The sequence below is a fragment of the Aulonocara sp. 'chitande type north' Nkhata Bay genome, linkage group LG4, assembly GCF_057382095.1.
Source record: "Aulonocara sp. 'chitande type north' Nkhata Bay isolate Kocher_YH1m ecotype deep benthic linkage group LG4, A_spYH_male_GT1.1, whole genome shotgun sequence".
In the NCBI taxonomy this organism is placed as follows: Eukaryota; Metazoa; Chordata; class Actinopteri; order Cichliformes; family Cichlidae; genus Aulonocara; species Aulonocara sp. 'chitande type north' Nkhata Bay.
This window is the reverse complement of record NC_141347.1, coordinates 3,563,871-3,578,641: the sequence shown is the minus strand read 5'-3', so window position 1 is coordinate 3,578,641 and position 14,771 is coordinate 3,563,871. Positions and strand designations below refer to the sequence as shown.

The 14,771-nt window shown below is 40.7% G+C and overlaps 1 protein-coding gene across 2 annotated transcripts in view; it reads right to left on the bottom strand.

The window, feature by feature from the left end:
* Nucleotides 1-1,457: 1,457 nt before the first annotated feature.
* The window catches only part of LOC147331760 (serine/threonine-protein kinase BRSK1-like), a 37,898-nt gene continuing 24,584 nt past the window's right edge, over nt 1,458-14,771 (bottom strand). For both annotated transcript variants that reach the window (XM_086287971.1, XM_086287972.1), the window contains exons 18-20: nt 11,855-11,963; nt 8,185-8,274; nt 1,458-8,092 (exon numbers count right to left, since the gene is read on the bottom strand). In XM_086287971.1, coding sequence (XP_086144097.1) covers nt 7,878-8,092; nt 8,185-8,274; nt 11,855-11,963 — 414 coding nt within the window. In that variant the 3' untranslated portion in view covers nt 1,458-7,877. The remainder of the gene's footprint in view (nt 8,093-8,184; nt 8,275-11,854; nt 11,964-14,771) is intronic.

Below are 14,771 nucleotides of genomic sequence, written 5' to 3'. Positions count from 1 at the left end.
CTCACTCCTGAAGGCAGTAATCATTAAGCTGAAAAGTCTTGAAGAATAGATCAGTGTCTGGTGTTCTGAGTATTGTCGTTGTCTTCCTTTATCAGCCTGAAACGTCGCAGACAAAGACTTGGCATGACGTTCCTGAGATGAGGGCTCCTGCTCCCCATTGCCCAGTAGTGATGAATGGAGGACAGCTCAGCAATCCCCATGTGTATCAGGATCATCAAAAAGTTCATCATCTCATCTTCAACAGTGGCAGAGGTAGTTTGGATGTCCTTTAAAGCAGCGGTGCCTAACCCCCGGTCCATGAAAATATTGTCCATGGCGCAAAAAATGTTTGGGACCGCTGCTTTAAAGGTTTCAGTAAGTTGGCCTGGTACCTGCTATCATGTTTAAATGGTGAGCACTGGTACTCAGCCAGGGCTGGGTTTTCCTGATCAGGTTTAGTTGGCTGTCCGTTGGCTTCTTCTTCTTCTTCTTCTTGGTGGGCCTCTTGGCTTGTGATGCTGGCTAGTTATCATCCTTGTCACTGCATTGTTATCCACAAGCACCTCAAGTGCATACTCCACACACTTTCTCTTGGCAGAGTGGTCCATGTCACTTAGGCCTGGAGTGTTGACATCGTGGGTTGGTGGGATAAAGTTGGGCTCTTCACATTTTCATCTTCTTCCTCCGTACCCTCACATTAAATGGGCAGAATGGGACAACGACATTCTCCATCATTCCGTAAAAGAGTTGATTAGGCTGCTATGTAACTAAAGAGATAATGTAGTTGAGTCAACATCAAGGCCACTTTTAACTATTTGTGAAGGTAAAGAGAATAAGGTCCAAGGTCCAACAGACCAAACCCACACAGATTTCATTATTAGTTTTCATAATTTCTATAAATGTGTTATCTTCTGACGGGAGTCCCTTGGGTTGAAGAACAACCCTTCAACCATATGATATTTGACTTTTAATAATTTGCCACTGTTATACATATGAAGTCCTAACCTTCAGTGTTATTACTGTAGGGCTGTAGTTTGAAATGGTCCAGGCCACTGGTGATTAGTCAGCTATCATGACTTCATTGTGAGAAGCTTGAAGTTTGCAGATTGGCTGGGAGAACTCTACGTGGTTCGACGTCCTCATGGAAAGGCATGGGGAAGCCATTTTTGGATTTCCCGTTTCACCAAGTTACCAAATACAGTAACCTCTACTGGGAGAAAAAGAGCTTACATCATGTTTGATATTTTGTCACCAAAATGATGGACTGAGGAACACCATCAAGTGCAGAGTGTATTAAAGGGCGTCTTGCGATATACGTGATTTGTGCTGTTGAGTTGCATTAACTGAGGAAAGGAAGGAAATGACAGGAACTAATAACTATGATACTGATTTCGATACAATTTCAAGTAAAGATAATTACTCGGCATTTTAATGAGTTGAATGCTTTGAAACACATCACAGACACACACATACATATATCCATTGTTGTTTATTGGTCAGTATTTTTCACAGGCAATAATAATCATTGTCATAATAGTGCACTTTTCCTCTTTTGTAATTATACTACAGACATTTCTCTTTGTCATTAATTGGGTGAGCTGTTTTCTCGACCCCACCCTCTCCTACGCTCCACCTCCGCCCTCCATTTATTTCTCACATCATGAATTTCTCCAGAGTGAAACATTCTTTTTCTTCTGTGTGGAGTGTGGGTCACAAGATGGGAGTTGGGAGTGGGGCTTGAGTGGCGGAGCAAGGGCGGACATGGAGGAGGGACATGATAGGAGATTATAGTCGTACAACTTTAACTGCAGAAGAAGAATGAGCAATAATGATGAGAGGAAGAATTGTATGGTGACTACAGTGTCAATAAAACATAGTGAACGCTACATAGATATGGATGGCATACAATGGAGACAGGCACACAGCGTATACAAATGTATACAGCATCTTTGTCGAAGTATACTGGGTATAAAATGTATACAAGAGGGGTGGTTATATACGGAGGTGAGATATGTGCATGTGGTGAGGGATAGGATGGGTGGAGCAGGAGTCCAGGAATACAAAGGGGAGGAATGGGAGGAGGAAAATGTAGAAAATCTTAAGTGAATAGGTGGAGGATAAAGGAGGAAATGAGTGAGGGGGGAGATTTCTTTCAATAAGGGAGTTTTGCGCAATCAAGCCAAGCGCCCTGTTGTGTCTTTGAATGGATTAAAATGCAGTGTTTGCTCAGTGGAGCAAAATTTAGAAGGTTCCTTTCCTCTTCTTATTTCAATCCTTTAGCTCTTTTTCTCTTCTAAGTGGATGAAAGATGAACCTTTGTTTTAATAAAAAGATCTAACACTACCTTTTGTGTATTTGAGTGTGCAACTTTAACACTCGCCAAACTCTGACCTGTCAGGTGTGTGGATCTCACTGCTGGGTTTTCCCACAGGTGTACATTATGAGAATGGGAATGGAAAAAAATAAAATTTTTGAAGACAGCACAAGTGATTGTATCCACTAAAAGGGAAAGATGTCAAAACGTCATGAGGGGCTCTGCTGTGAAAACTTTCATTTTGCAGCTTCTTCTTTTAAACTATTTATAGGCAGCTGAAGCAGAATTTGTAAAAGCAACCAGGAATATAGCAAAAAAAAAGAAGGAGAAAAAAAAGATGTAATGACAAACACGCCTGAAGGTCAGTGAGGAATGAAGCTGGTTTGCATGAAACTACACAAAATGTTTTACAAGGAGTGCACATGACTGCTCTGTAAACTGTTAGCATTGTAATACTTGGCAGTGTTTGAGCTAAATGTCAATGTTAGCATGCCAAGCAAGTAACGTCCTCTGGGGCTCAAATATGAAGCCAAAGTAGAAGCCCAAAAACTACAGTACCTCAAATGTCCACATCAGTCCCATCGATTTCCATATTAAAATGCAGAATAAACTCATTTACACGGTGGTACAAAAATAAATAAATATTTGTTTTCTTGTTAGCTAATATCCCAGGGGGTGACACTTTATATAACTTGCCCTTACATAATTTCTTAATAATAACATTAAGAATGAATAGGGCTGTTTTGCGACTGGGTTAGGCCTGTAGCCTTTTGCTAGCTATCACCTCAGCTAACTGGAGACACTGTACTGGTATTCTAGAGCAGTTTAACGCAATTATTTGATAAATAACATGGCTTGGCTTTTGTTCAGAGTGAAATTATATTTTATTAGACTGTTAGTAATAATTAAGAAGTAACTGTGTGCAGTGTACCCACAACAGTTACACACAGTCTGTAAATGCACCATGCTAAGCAAACATGCCAATTCTTAACTGATAGCTAACTGTTAGCTCAGCAATAGTCATTGGTAGCTCTGAAACAGTAAGATTGTAATTGCTATGTGTATATATTGTTAATATGCAAATGTTCAGCAGGTATAATGCTCACCAAGTTCTTTTTTTTAGATGGGCCTAATAGCATGCTAACATTTACCAGTTAGTTCTAAACACAAAGTGCAGAAAACCACCTAGAATACATGAATTTGGTGCCAAATTACTAAGCCAATTTAGTGGACAAACTGGAATTTTCCCACTCAAATCAATTCAATAATTAAGATAATGATGCTCCTTTTATCCACAAAGACACATATCTAACTGGGCTGAAAAGGACCTTTAATTTGAAAGGCCTTAGCGTGTGTGTTGTACATAGAGACACACAGAAACACGGACTTCTTTGTTACAACAAGTAATTACATAACATTCCAGCAGATTATCATCCTGCTGTCTTTTCGTTTGAGGTCTCAATTAAGAAAAAAAAATTGAACTGAACAAACACCTAAAAGAGGCAAAGACTCAGCACTGAAGGTATTTTATGTGTGTGAAATCTTGGTCTCGCATTATAAAATGGACATCTCTAATGGCAAAAATAATAACAAAATAAATCTAAAGTGCAGAATCACAACATAAAGCTTAAAGGGCTGTTTTGCAGCATTAAAATGTTAGAATTTTAAACAAAAAAACTTTGGACTAATTGTTTAGTTTTTGTCTGCAGTACCAGACATCTAACTAACACTTCCCTGTCTTTATAACCACCTATATCCATTATTGAAAATAATCCAGGAATGCAAATAAATACATACACAAATACATAAATACATTAATAAATAAATAAATAAAATTTTTCAATAAATAGACAAACAAACTATTTCTGCCCTCTTAAATAGTTTCAAAAACGTTTCTTGACATTCACATGGTTGGTGCTATCTTGGTGTTAGACTCTAAAACTTAAAAAACTTAAAAAAACAAAACATACCCATACGCAAAAGCTGGATCAGAGTATAAAAATGAAATACAGTAGAAACCAAAAAAAAGCATCTTTCATTCCTTAGATGTGGCTTCATTTTCCTTGCCAGGCAGTTTGTGTACAGAGTCTTTATGACTACAGACACAAAGCAGTTATTTGTAACCTGCCAGTTTTGCATTGTTATCAAAGGAAATGCAGCTGAGGATGGGTTTCTGTTGCCCAGCTGTTGGGCAAAAAAGCAAACAAACACCTGGGTGTCCTGTTTAAAAAGACTTCTTCCACATTTACCTTTAAGAGGACCTATTATGATTTGTATGTCTAGTGTTAAGATATATTAATGCAAACATATTAATGCAATGAACATATGTAAATGTAATGCCAGTGAGCCAAAGGATTTCAGTCAACTCACAGTACAAGCTGACATCAACCAGAATGAGTTTCTTTTCTTCATCTGCTACAGTCATAATTCAGTCAGTACAGTTTACAAGCTCTGGGTCCTGCCCCTCTGCAGGCTTCCAGAAACAAGACAATTGGAAGAAAGTGGGCTTGTAGGGAGGGTCTAAAACAGGGGTGGGCAACTCCAGGCCTTGAGGGCAGGTTTTAGATGTGTCCTTGAACCAACACAGCTGATTTAAATGGCTAGATTAGCTCCTCAACATGTCCCGAAGTTCTCCAGAGGCCTGGTAACGAACTAATCATGTGATTCAGGTGTGTTGACCCAAGGTGAGATCCAAAACCTGCAGGACACCAGCCCTCGAGGCCTGGAATTGCCCACCCCTGGTCTAAAACGACTGAAGGGTTACAGGTAGGATTTTTAAAAGATTAAAGAAATTATATTTTAAAAACTGTAAATCATGCAATGATGCTCTAGTGTTCCAAAGTAGAAATATCATGGTCTGGAAATGAGCATAGAAGTTCCCTGCAAGTCATTTCTTAATTGTCTTTTCTATTGAGGGAGAGGTTTGAATTTTTCTCAGTACAATATTCACATGCACATATATCTGCTGCTCGGTAGAATCAGCGCCCTACCCTGCATATAAAGGTTTAGCAAATATTGAGCTGTAGCTCATTGTATTCTAAATTTATCAAAATGAAATTGTCATATTTGTCCAGCATGTGCTGGCTTGTGTGTAACTTTTAAGAAAGAAATATCAGGAATTTTACAAACCACTTATTAAAAAGAACTACAAAAAGGAAATTACATATCTGCTAATTTCAATGATTCTGTTTCAATCTATTTAGGTAACACAGAAAAGGTAGCTAAACTATAAAGCTAGCAGTGTGTACAGCCATCCAAGAATACTGCATGAATGCTAAAATCTGAATAAGGGTGGATAATGTTTTTCCATCGTGTCATCGCTGTCTGAAAACAGCACTGTTCATGCGAAATGGATAAGATAACTGAGTTATTTGCAGCTTTCAGAATTCGGAACTTCATAAATAAAAAAAAATAAAAAACAGTAGATATACGACTCATTTTTCTAAACCAAATTACTTGACTGCCATCTGGTTGCAGTAAAAAGACATGTCAAGCCTAAACTCCTATTGTGTGCGGGATCTCTACGTAAGTAGCCATTTCCAGAATTTATGCCAGCGGGATGGTCAGATGGTGATGTGTAGTCACATTTCAAGGGAGATATACATCAGGTTACATTACAGATTGTAGCACAGTGCTTCAGTAAAGCCTTGATGGATGCTCAATCATCCAAGGAAATCATCCAAAGGAAAGTTAAGCTAAGTTAAACGATTTGCTGATAGTGTGTTTCAAAGTTTAAAGGCTGGCAGTTTCACCAAAATTTTAATGACGATCTGTGTAGGTTCTCACTCATCACCAAGTCATCATTAAGACATGCTACCAACAATCAGAAATTGAAGACAAATTTACTCACAACACTTTTGGGTAGCTGGAGCTGTTTGATTCAAGTTGGCCTTTATAAAGACACGAAAAACAAAAATGGAGAGGATGTGTAGATACATAAACAATCTCTTAGGACCTAATAAGTTCTAAAAATATGTTACTGTAACTTAAGTCAAGCTATCAGGTGAATATTTGTGGGTTTCCAATGTGACCGTATCCTGACGCTGGTTGGACTAACACAGACTTGTGTTAGAGCAAGGACAAATAAGGAAAAACAGAGAAATGCTGAGAAGCTTAGATAAGACAATCAGCATTTGACAGGTCCACATACTTGCAAGGCCTTCATGTGCAACTGCTGTTTGTGGAAAAGGAGACTGGTTATTTTTAACGCTAAAGCTTCATACTAGCTTTGTCTGAACGCTGGCGTGCACTTTGCCAGGGAACAAAGATTTTGTCACTTCTTTGTTGGAGATCCACTTATGGAAGGTAAAGCTTGATTTAGACTTCTGCAGGAAATCTACATCCTAACTTACGCAGTAACCAGAAACAACCAGAAGGTTGCAGCGTAGGGTTAAAATGGGGTTCCGATTAGGGCGCAAGTTTAAGACGTCATAGCCAGTATGTAGAACAGAACTACGGTGAACAATAAAACCATGTGTATATGGCATGTGAATGTTATATGAGACAAACCTCTTTTAACAAAATATTTCTCCAAGATTGCTTTGGAGGCTTTTCACAACTTGTTCTTCTTTTCTACTACTGAACGGATACTGCTCGACCTCCTGTGTTTATGTATCCACCTTTTTCTCCCCTAGCATTGCCTGTGGTGTGTCCTAGTGTCCTTAAAATGGGGCTAAATCTAACTGGATATCCACTTTTTCTTCTCCTTCATTAAAGGCAATATGGTATCATAGCTTTAAATAAGTGTAATTCAGAAATGACTGTGGGACTTCTCATACACTCAAGCAAGTTGTGTTTGTTGATTAAGATATTCACTTTGCTGTAGGGTTATGTTACATAGCTACATCAGATCCATTGTCAGCACAGCATTAAGTTGGCTAATAATTTAAGAATTAAATCCATTTTCACAACCGAGTCTAAAACAGGACTCTCCCTATAGCTCTTGTTACTTTCATTCCTTAACGCAGCCTTCAATTAGAAACTGATGAGACGAGAGCAGAGATGGTTTCCTGTCATGTTAGGTGATGCTGAAAAGACTTGCTGATTCATGAGACAGCCAGGAAATGAGGAATGAGAATGCCTTGATGCGCTCCGTCACTGACCAACATCTTCACGAGCCACTCTGACTGACGGGTGGGAACTTGATTGTTGAGTTTGAACAATGTGTTGCATGTGATTGGTCAGTGGGAACTTCATGTGCTTTTTTTTTCGATCCATAGGAACAGGTGAACTAAATTTCTTCTATTTTCATAGTAAAGTGGAGCTTTTTGGACATCATTTGTTTTTAGGCTTGTCCCACCAGGGTGAAGCTATCCTTTAGGGCTAATTAGAGATCAGCTCCAGTAGTCTCCAAAAATATACATTTCTGAGAAAACGAGCCATTTCAGGGGGAAATCTTCATTAAATCCCTAGATCAGCTTCAAGGAAAATCTTCTCCCTTTTTCCATCCCATTGCTTAGGACTAAAAGTATGAAGCAAGGCAGGAAGTAAGGAAATAGGAAAGGAAAGAATGTGGAAAGGACTAAAGAGAGGAAGAGAAAAGGGCCCGGCATAGGGCCCTCACTTCTCTTCCACAACATTCTTTTCAAGGGTGAGCCTGTGTCCCGTTGGACGGCGAGAGTCTGGCCTTGTCTTTCCCCGACCCTCGTCTTTGTAAGACGGCTCCGCTGCTGCTTCCGCTACTGCTCCCCCCGTCTGCCGCATGCTCCCCCTCTCCCCGCTCCGATCCGCTTTCAGATCTCCTGGAGTTCTGACGTGTAGGAGTGCTGGGCTGGCGGGAAAGCTGACCGTTCTTCTCATCTAAACGGCAAGAGGTAAAGTTAGGGAGAGATGAAGTAAAGCTAACAAGCTACTACTCCGTGTGCTGTTGGTGGTGTGTTGGTGCTACTCACCAACCAATGCCTGCACAGAAGGCTGATCATGAGTACTCAGTAACTGAGCTTGAATGGTTTCCACTACCCTTTTGAATCTGCGGCTCGGACCTGAATAGAGGAAAAAAATCAGTATGTCACTTATGAGTTAGTATTTTAGGTAAAAGGACAGTAGTCTAAAAGTCCAATTTCTACTGGGTTTATCCACAGACAGCATAAAAAGTGGAAACAGCTTCTGAGTCAGAACAATAAAGCCGATGTGAAAGCACCTTAAACCTGCACCAGATGACAATATCTCTGGTTGGAAAGCGACTTCCTATCCTTTGGAAGGAATTGAAAAACAGCTTTCTGAACTCGACCTTCGTGAACACTTACCTGCTGAGTTTATGGGTTCAGTAACTCATTTTGGGTCATGTTTGGCCCACCCAAACCTTTAATCAAAACTCTGATCATCACACGTGGAGAATATGAAGTATTTCTTTGTATTTTCAGTAATACAGTTTGATCTTCTGATCATTTACTTGTTGAACTGCGCCATTACATGCTTGACCGTTCTTTCCTATGAGGAGATATCCAAGATGAAAAACAGGTCAAAAACAGGAGTGTTGGTAGCAAGAACCAAATGGATGAATTTGTTTTATTAGATGAGTTTCTCCTGTAAGGCTTTCCTAGTATATCTAAGCTAAATACCAAAACCTAGATGAGAATACCTTTATCCCTTTTTATTTATCCAAAACAATAATTAAAAAAAGAAAAGACAAATCCTCCAAGTATCAATAAGTTCTTAATATGCAGACCCACATGGAATACCTTCATTGCCCACTAGAGGGGCTCAGCTATTAAGTAAATTCCTGGCATATCTCAGCATGATGTGTGTGACAAGTGGAGGACAAAAGAAGAGGCAGCAGGCCTAAAAGCTATCTATAGCAGATGAACAGTATGTGAAAGTCATGACCTTAAGAAACAGGAAGAAATCCAGCAAAGACCTGGCACAGGACCTGAGAGCTGAACTGCCCTTCAGTTGATCATCAGAAATGATCTCAGTGGAAGGGAAACAGGGCTGAGGTTGGCCAAATTACACAGGAAGTATCTTGATGCATGCTCAGTCATCCAGGTAAGTAAATCTCCAAAAGTTGATTCTGTTCATCTGGACGTAGCATTTTGTGGGAAAAACTTCTTCAGTCTCAGCTGACTGCAGGTTTCCGATCTTATAAACAGTACATTTGCATAATGACTGAAACCAGCCGACTGAAAGAACAATGGGCTGGGAGGTCAGTTCCTTAATCTTAATTATGCAAATTCTCATGACCACTGACCAAAACCCACTGATCAATGGCCATGAGTCCCATTCACAGAGAGTTGGGGAATGGCTGCAATCACAGCATTGTAAGATGGTGACAGATGTACCCTTAGGCCCCTCCTCGATTCAGAGATGGTCTTTCCCTTTTCACGTAAATGGCCTCCTTGACTCCGCCCTCAAACCAGCGTTCCTCCCTGTCCAGGATGTTACATCCTCATCATTGAAAGAGTGTCCACTGGCCTGTAGGTGTAAAGACTGCAGAGTCCTGGCCTGACGAGGTAGCTCTTCTGTGTTGTGCCATCCGCTTCGCCAGAGGTTGTTTGGTTTCCCCGATGTATAAATCCTGACAATCCTCCTGCACTTAACAGCGTACACTATGTTACTCTGTTTGTGTCGGGGGACCCGATCTTTGGGGTGGACCAATTTTTGGCGCAGCGTGTTTTGGGGTTTAAAAGCCACAGAGACCCGGTGTTTAGAAAAAATGTGTCTCAACTCAGCTTTCTTTAGGAGCCTTTCCTGCTTTGAAAAAGTCCAGCTGGGATAACCACATTTACTCAGGGCCTTCCTGATGTTCTTCTGCCTCCCTGGCTGCTGTGTCAGTGGGGCTGGTGTTCGCTCTGTGTTGTAGCGTCCTGATGACACCCAGTTTGTGCTCCAGTGGATGATGAGAGTCAAACCTTAAATACTGATCCGTATGTGTAGGTTTACGGTACACGTCAGCTTTTAGATGTCCCCCATTACTGATGGAAATCTCACAGTCTAAGAAGGCTAACCTGCCACTTTTCATATCCTCCCTGGTGAATTTGATGGGTCGGTCCACTGAGTTAATGTGATCCGTGACATGTAGTACGTCCTGAGATTTGATTTTCACCCAGGTGTCATCCACATATCTGAACCAATGGCTTGGTGGTGTTCCAGGGTAGCATAGCAAAGCCCTCTTTTCCACTTCTTCCATGTACAAATTGGCCACGATGGGTGAAACTGGGGAGCCCATGGCACACCCATGTTTCTGCCTGTGGAACTGACCCCTGTATGTGAAGTAGGTGGAATGAAGACACAGTTCCAAAAGCAAACACACTTGGTCGATGCTGAGAGTGGTCCTGTTGCTGAGGTTGGTGTCATCCTGTAATCTCTTACGGACTACTACTACTGTTTATAATATTTGGGGAAACCTGCAGTCAGCTGAGACTGAAGAAGTCACTTGGATGAGTGACGAAACGTTTCTCCCACAAAACGCTACGTCCAGATGAACAACATTCAACAATCAACATTTGGAGATACACAGGAACTGGACTGAAAGTCAGTACTAACACGTCTTTGTCAACATGTGCTGAGAAGGTTAGCAGAAAGGTACAACAGTGACAGTACTATCTGGAAAGTGTCTGATTAGATGTCTAATGGCTTCATTTTTCAGCATGACAATAATACTAAACACACTTCCAATCCAGTAAAAACATAACCTGGATAGAAAAACGCACAATGGAACACAATCGGTTATGGATTGGCCTCCCCAGAGCCGCGTGGGATCATCTTGACAGAGGACAGAACAAAAGGCAGCCAACATCCAAAGAAGAGCTTTGAATGTCCTTCAAGAACCTTGGAGAACTATTCCTGAGGACTACTTAATAAAGAAATAAGGAGAAAACATGCCTGAGAGTTCAAAGTATGTTGAAGAATAAAGGTGGTCCTACCAAATACCGTCTGTCAAGCTCAACTGCACATCACTGCACACATCTTCTGATTTCCACAGCAAAATCTAAAGACTTTAGTTAGCACTGTATTTTCCTCTGTTAGCTGATAAATCAGGTGCTGTTATTGGCTCAAACATGATGATGTCAGACCCAGTTTAAGTGTTTGTGATCGTTTCAGTAATTTTCTCTATCTTGTATTTGTCACCTTTAGGAATGCAGTCAACCATCCTCACAGTGGATTCAAACAGATTGTGAAGGAATGAAATAACACATGCATATAACAGAGAGTAATACAGTTTCATTAGTGTCAGCCTTGCTGTTTCTTGCTCCGAACACTGTAGATCTTCTAGGAAAACAAGCTGGGCTTTTATTGTGAAGCAGCTGCAACAAAAATAGTGTATTTTCCAATGTGTTCATCACTGACAGTGACTTCTCATCTAATACTATAAATCTTAAACTATAAAACGAGACGTTTTTCCTCCATTGGTTGAATATTAAATTTGTTTTAGACTTATCACATGGCTAATTTCCCCCCTTTTCCCCTTGTTTAACCAAACCTTAACTCACAGAGGTTCTGCTTTAATCTGCTGAATGGGTGAGGTTGCAGAAACTGAAGTATGCCCCTGACACAGTGCAGCATTCATTTGCATCTGTCTGGTAACTCCTCACATGTGGAAGCGTTAGGACTCTGGTCTCCTACCTGATATTAAAGTGAAGGTCACGCTGTAAATGCCCAGCTCTCGTCTCCCTTCTCTCTCTGCTCGTTCCCTCTCTCGCTCCCTCTCTCCCTCAGAGAAAGCGATGTCCACCTACGGGAGGAAAAGGACTGTAAATCAAAGCGCCCACGTAATTGCTGCATTTTTGAAAACGCTCACTTTCTTTGTCATTGGAAATTTTCAAATTCTACACATAGTGACACCAGATTACCTCGGCTAAAGAGTTTGTAAAATAAACCGAGCAACCTTCAGCCGTACTCCATGGAAGATTAGACTATAACATTTTTTTTATTAATTTTAATTATTATTTTCAATTAAAATACAGGCAGACAAAGACTTTCAGTGGTTTACCACTTTACATATGAATAACATTTCTGATCTGTACACTGTGTAAGGCAGTATTTGTGTGTTATCAAAATAATAGGTCCGACTCAGCTGGGTTTGTGTTAAATAAAACCAAATTTAGTGCCTGCTTCATTCAGCACTATCAGCTGCTTGTGGGCCACACGGGTCCCTGAGGGTAATCACCTGCTACAGCTCCATGACAAATACATACCGTTACTTAGAACATGAAGGTGACATTACTGTACTGTAGTACATTTGATGCTTTTCTTTATATGATCTTCAGTATATTATAAGACCTCTTCGAGTACACTGCAGCTCCCAGTTCTTTGATAAAAGCCTGAATAATGAACGCCATTACCAGGTGTGTTGACCCAGGGTGATATCTAAAACCTGCAGGACACCGGCTCTCGAGGCCTGGAGTTCCACACCCCTGCTCTAGTGCTTGGTTTAGACTTCTTGTTGGTCTGATTGTCTTTACTTGTTTTCATCTGTGGCTTGTTCCCCAGTTGTCTCCACTCATACAGGGAGTGCAGAATTATTAGGCAAATGAGTATTTTGTCCACATCATCCTCTTCATGCATGTTGTCTTACTCCAAGCTGTATAGGCTCGAAAGCCTACTACCAATTAAGCATATTAGGTGATGTGCATCTCTGTAATGAGAAGGGGTGTGGTCTAATGACATCAACACCCTATATCAGGTGTGCATAATTATTAGGCAACGTCCTTTCCTTTGGCAAAATGGGTCAAAAGAAGGACTTGACAGGCTCAGAAAAGTCAAAAATAGTGAGATATCTTGCAGAGAGATGCAGCAGTCTCAAAATTGCAAAGCTTCTGAAGCGTGATCATCGAACAATCAAGCGTTTCATTCAAAATAGTCAACAGACCCTGTTGACTATTTTGAATGAAATGCTTGATTGCGACCCGCAAGAAGCGTGTGGAAAAACCAAGGCGCAAAATAACTGCCCATGAACTGAGAAAAGTCAAGCGTGCAGCTGCCAAGATGCCACTTGCCACCAGTTTGGCCATATTTCAGAGCTGCAACATCACTGGAGTGCCCAAAAGCACAAGGTGTGCAATACTCAGAGACATGGCCAAGGTAAGAAAGGCTGAAAGACGACCACCACTGAACAAGACACACAAGCTGAAACGTCAAGACTGGGCCAAGAAATATCTCAAGACTGGTTTTTCTAAGGTTTTATGGACTGATGAAATGAGAGTGAGTCTTGATGGGCCAGATGGATGGGCCCGTGGCTGGATTGGTAAAGGGCAGAGAGCTCCAGTCCCACTCAGACGCCAGCAAGGTGGAGGTGGAGTACTGGTTTGGGCTGGTATCATCAAAGATGAGCTTGTGGGGCCTTTTCGGGTTGAGGATGGAGTCAAGCTCAACTCCCAGTCCTACTGCCAGTTTCTGGAAGACACCTTCTTCAAGCAGTGGTACAGGAAGAAGTCTGCATCCTTCAAGAAAAACATGATTTTCATGCAGGACAATGCTCCATCACACGCGTCCAAGTACTCCACAGCGTGGCTGGCAAGAAAGGGTATAAAAGAAGAAAAACTAATGACATGGCTTCCTTGTTCACCTGATCTGAACCCCATTGAGAACCTGTGGTCCATCATCAAATGTGAGATTTACAAGGAGGGAAAACAGTACACCTCTCTGAACAGTGTCTGGGAGGCTGTGGTTGCTGCTGCACGCAATGTTGATGTTGAACAGATCAAAACACTGACAGAATCCATGGATGGCAGGCTTTTGAGTGTCCTTGCAAAGAAAGGTGGCTATATTGGTCGCTGATTTGTTTTTGTTTTGTTTTTGAATGTCAGAAATGTATATTTGTGAATGTGGAGATGTTATATTGGTGTCACTGGTAAAAATAAATCATTGAAATGGGTATATATTTGTTTTTTGTTAAGTTGCCTAATAATTATGCACAGTAATAGTCACCTGCACACACAGATATCCCCCTAAAATAGCTAAAACTAAAAACAAACTAAAAACTACTTCCACAAACATTCAGCTTTGATATTAATGAGTTTTTTGGGTTCATTGAGAACATGGTTGTTGTTCAATAATAACATTATTCCTCAAAAATACAACTTGCCTAATAATTCTGCACTCCCTGTAGTCCCGTCTACCCTATTTCCTTTGATGAAGCATCTGTGTATCTCTCCTAGTGTATTCTCTGTAAATGACGATTTTTTTATTTCTTTTTTTAAAAATTTTTGGATATCTGTTTCTTGCTTTTTGTTATTTTCTCTGCCTTGACTCCAGCATTTGGGTCCTTCGTTCTATAAATTGGCTAGCTAGCTAGTTTCACTCGTTTTAACAAGTCGGCATCGCATCTTACTTCGTCTGTCACATAAGGCCTCCACTTCAAAATAGGTTAATTTTGCTCTGTTTTGGTTCATTCATAGAGCCAAATATTTGTCCTTTGTTCACATTTACATTTTAGTTTTACATCTACTTAGTTTACAGGGGTGTCCAAAATCATAGCATCAGGCTGCTTTTGTAGACCGATTACATCACAGTGACGCGACGAAGGCTGTCCAAATTCGAA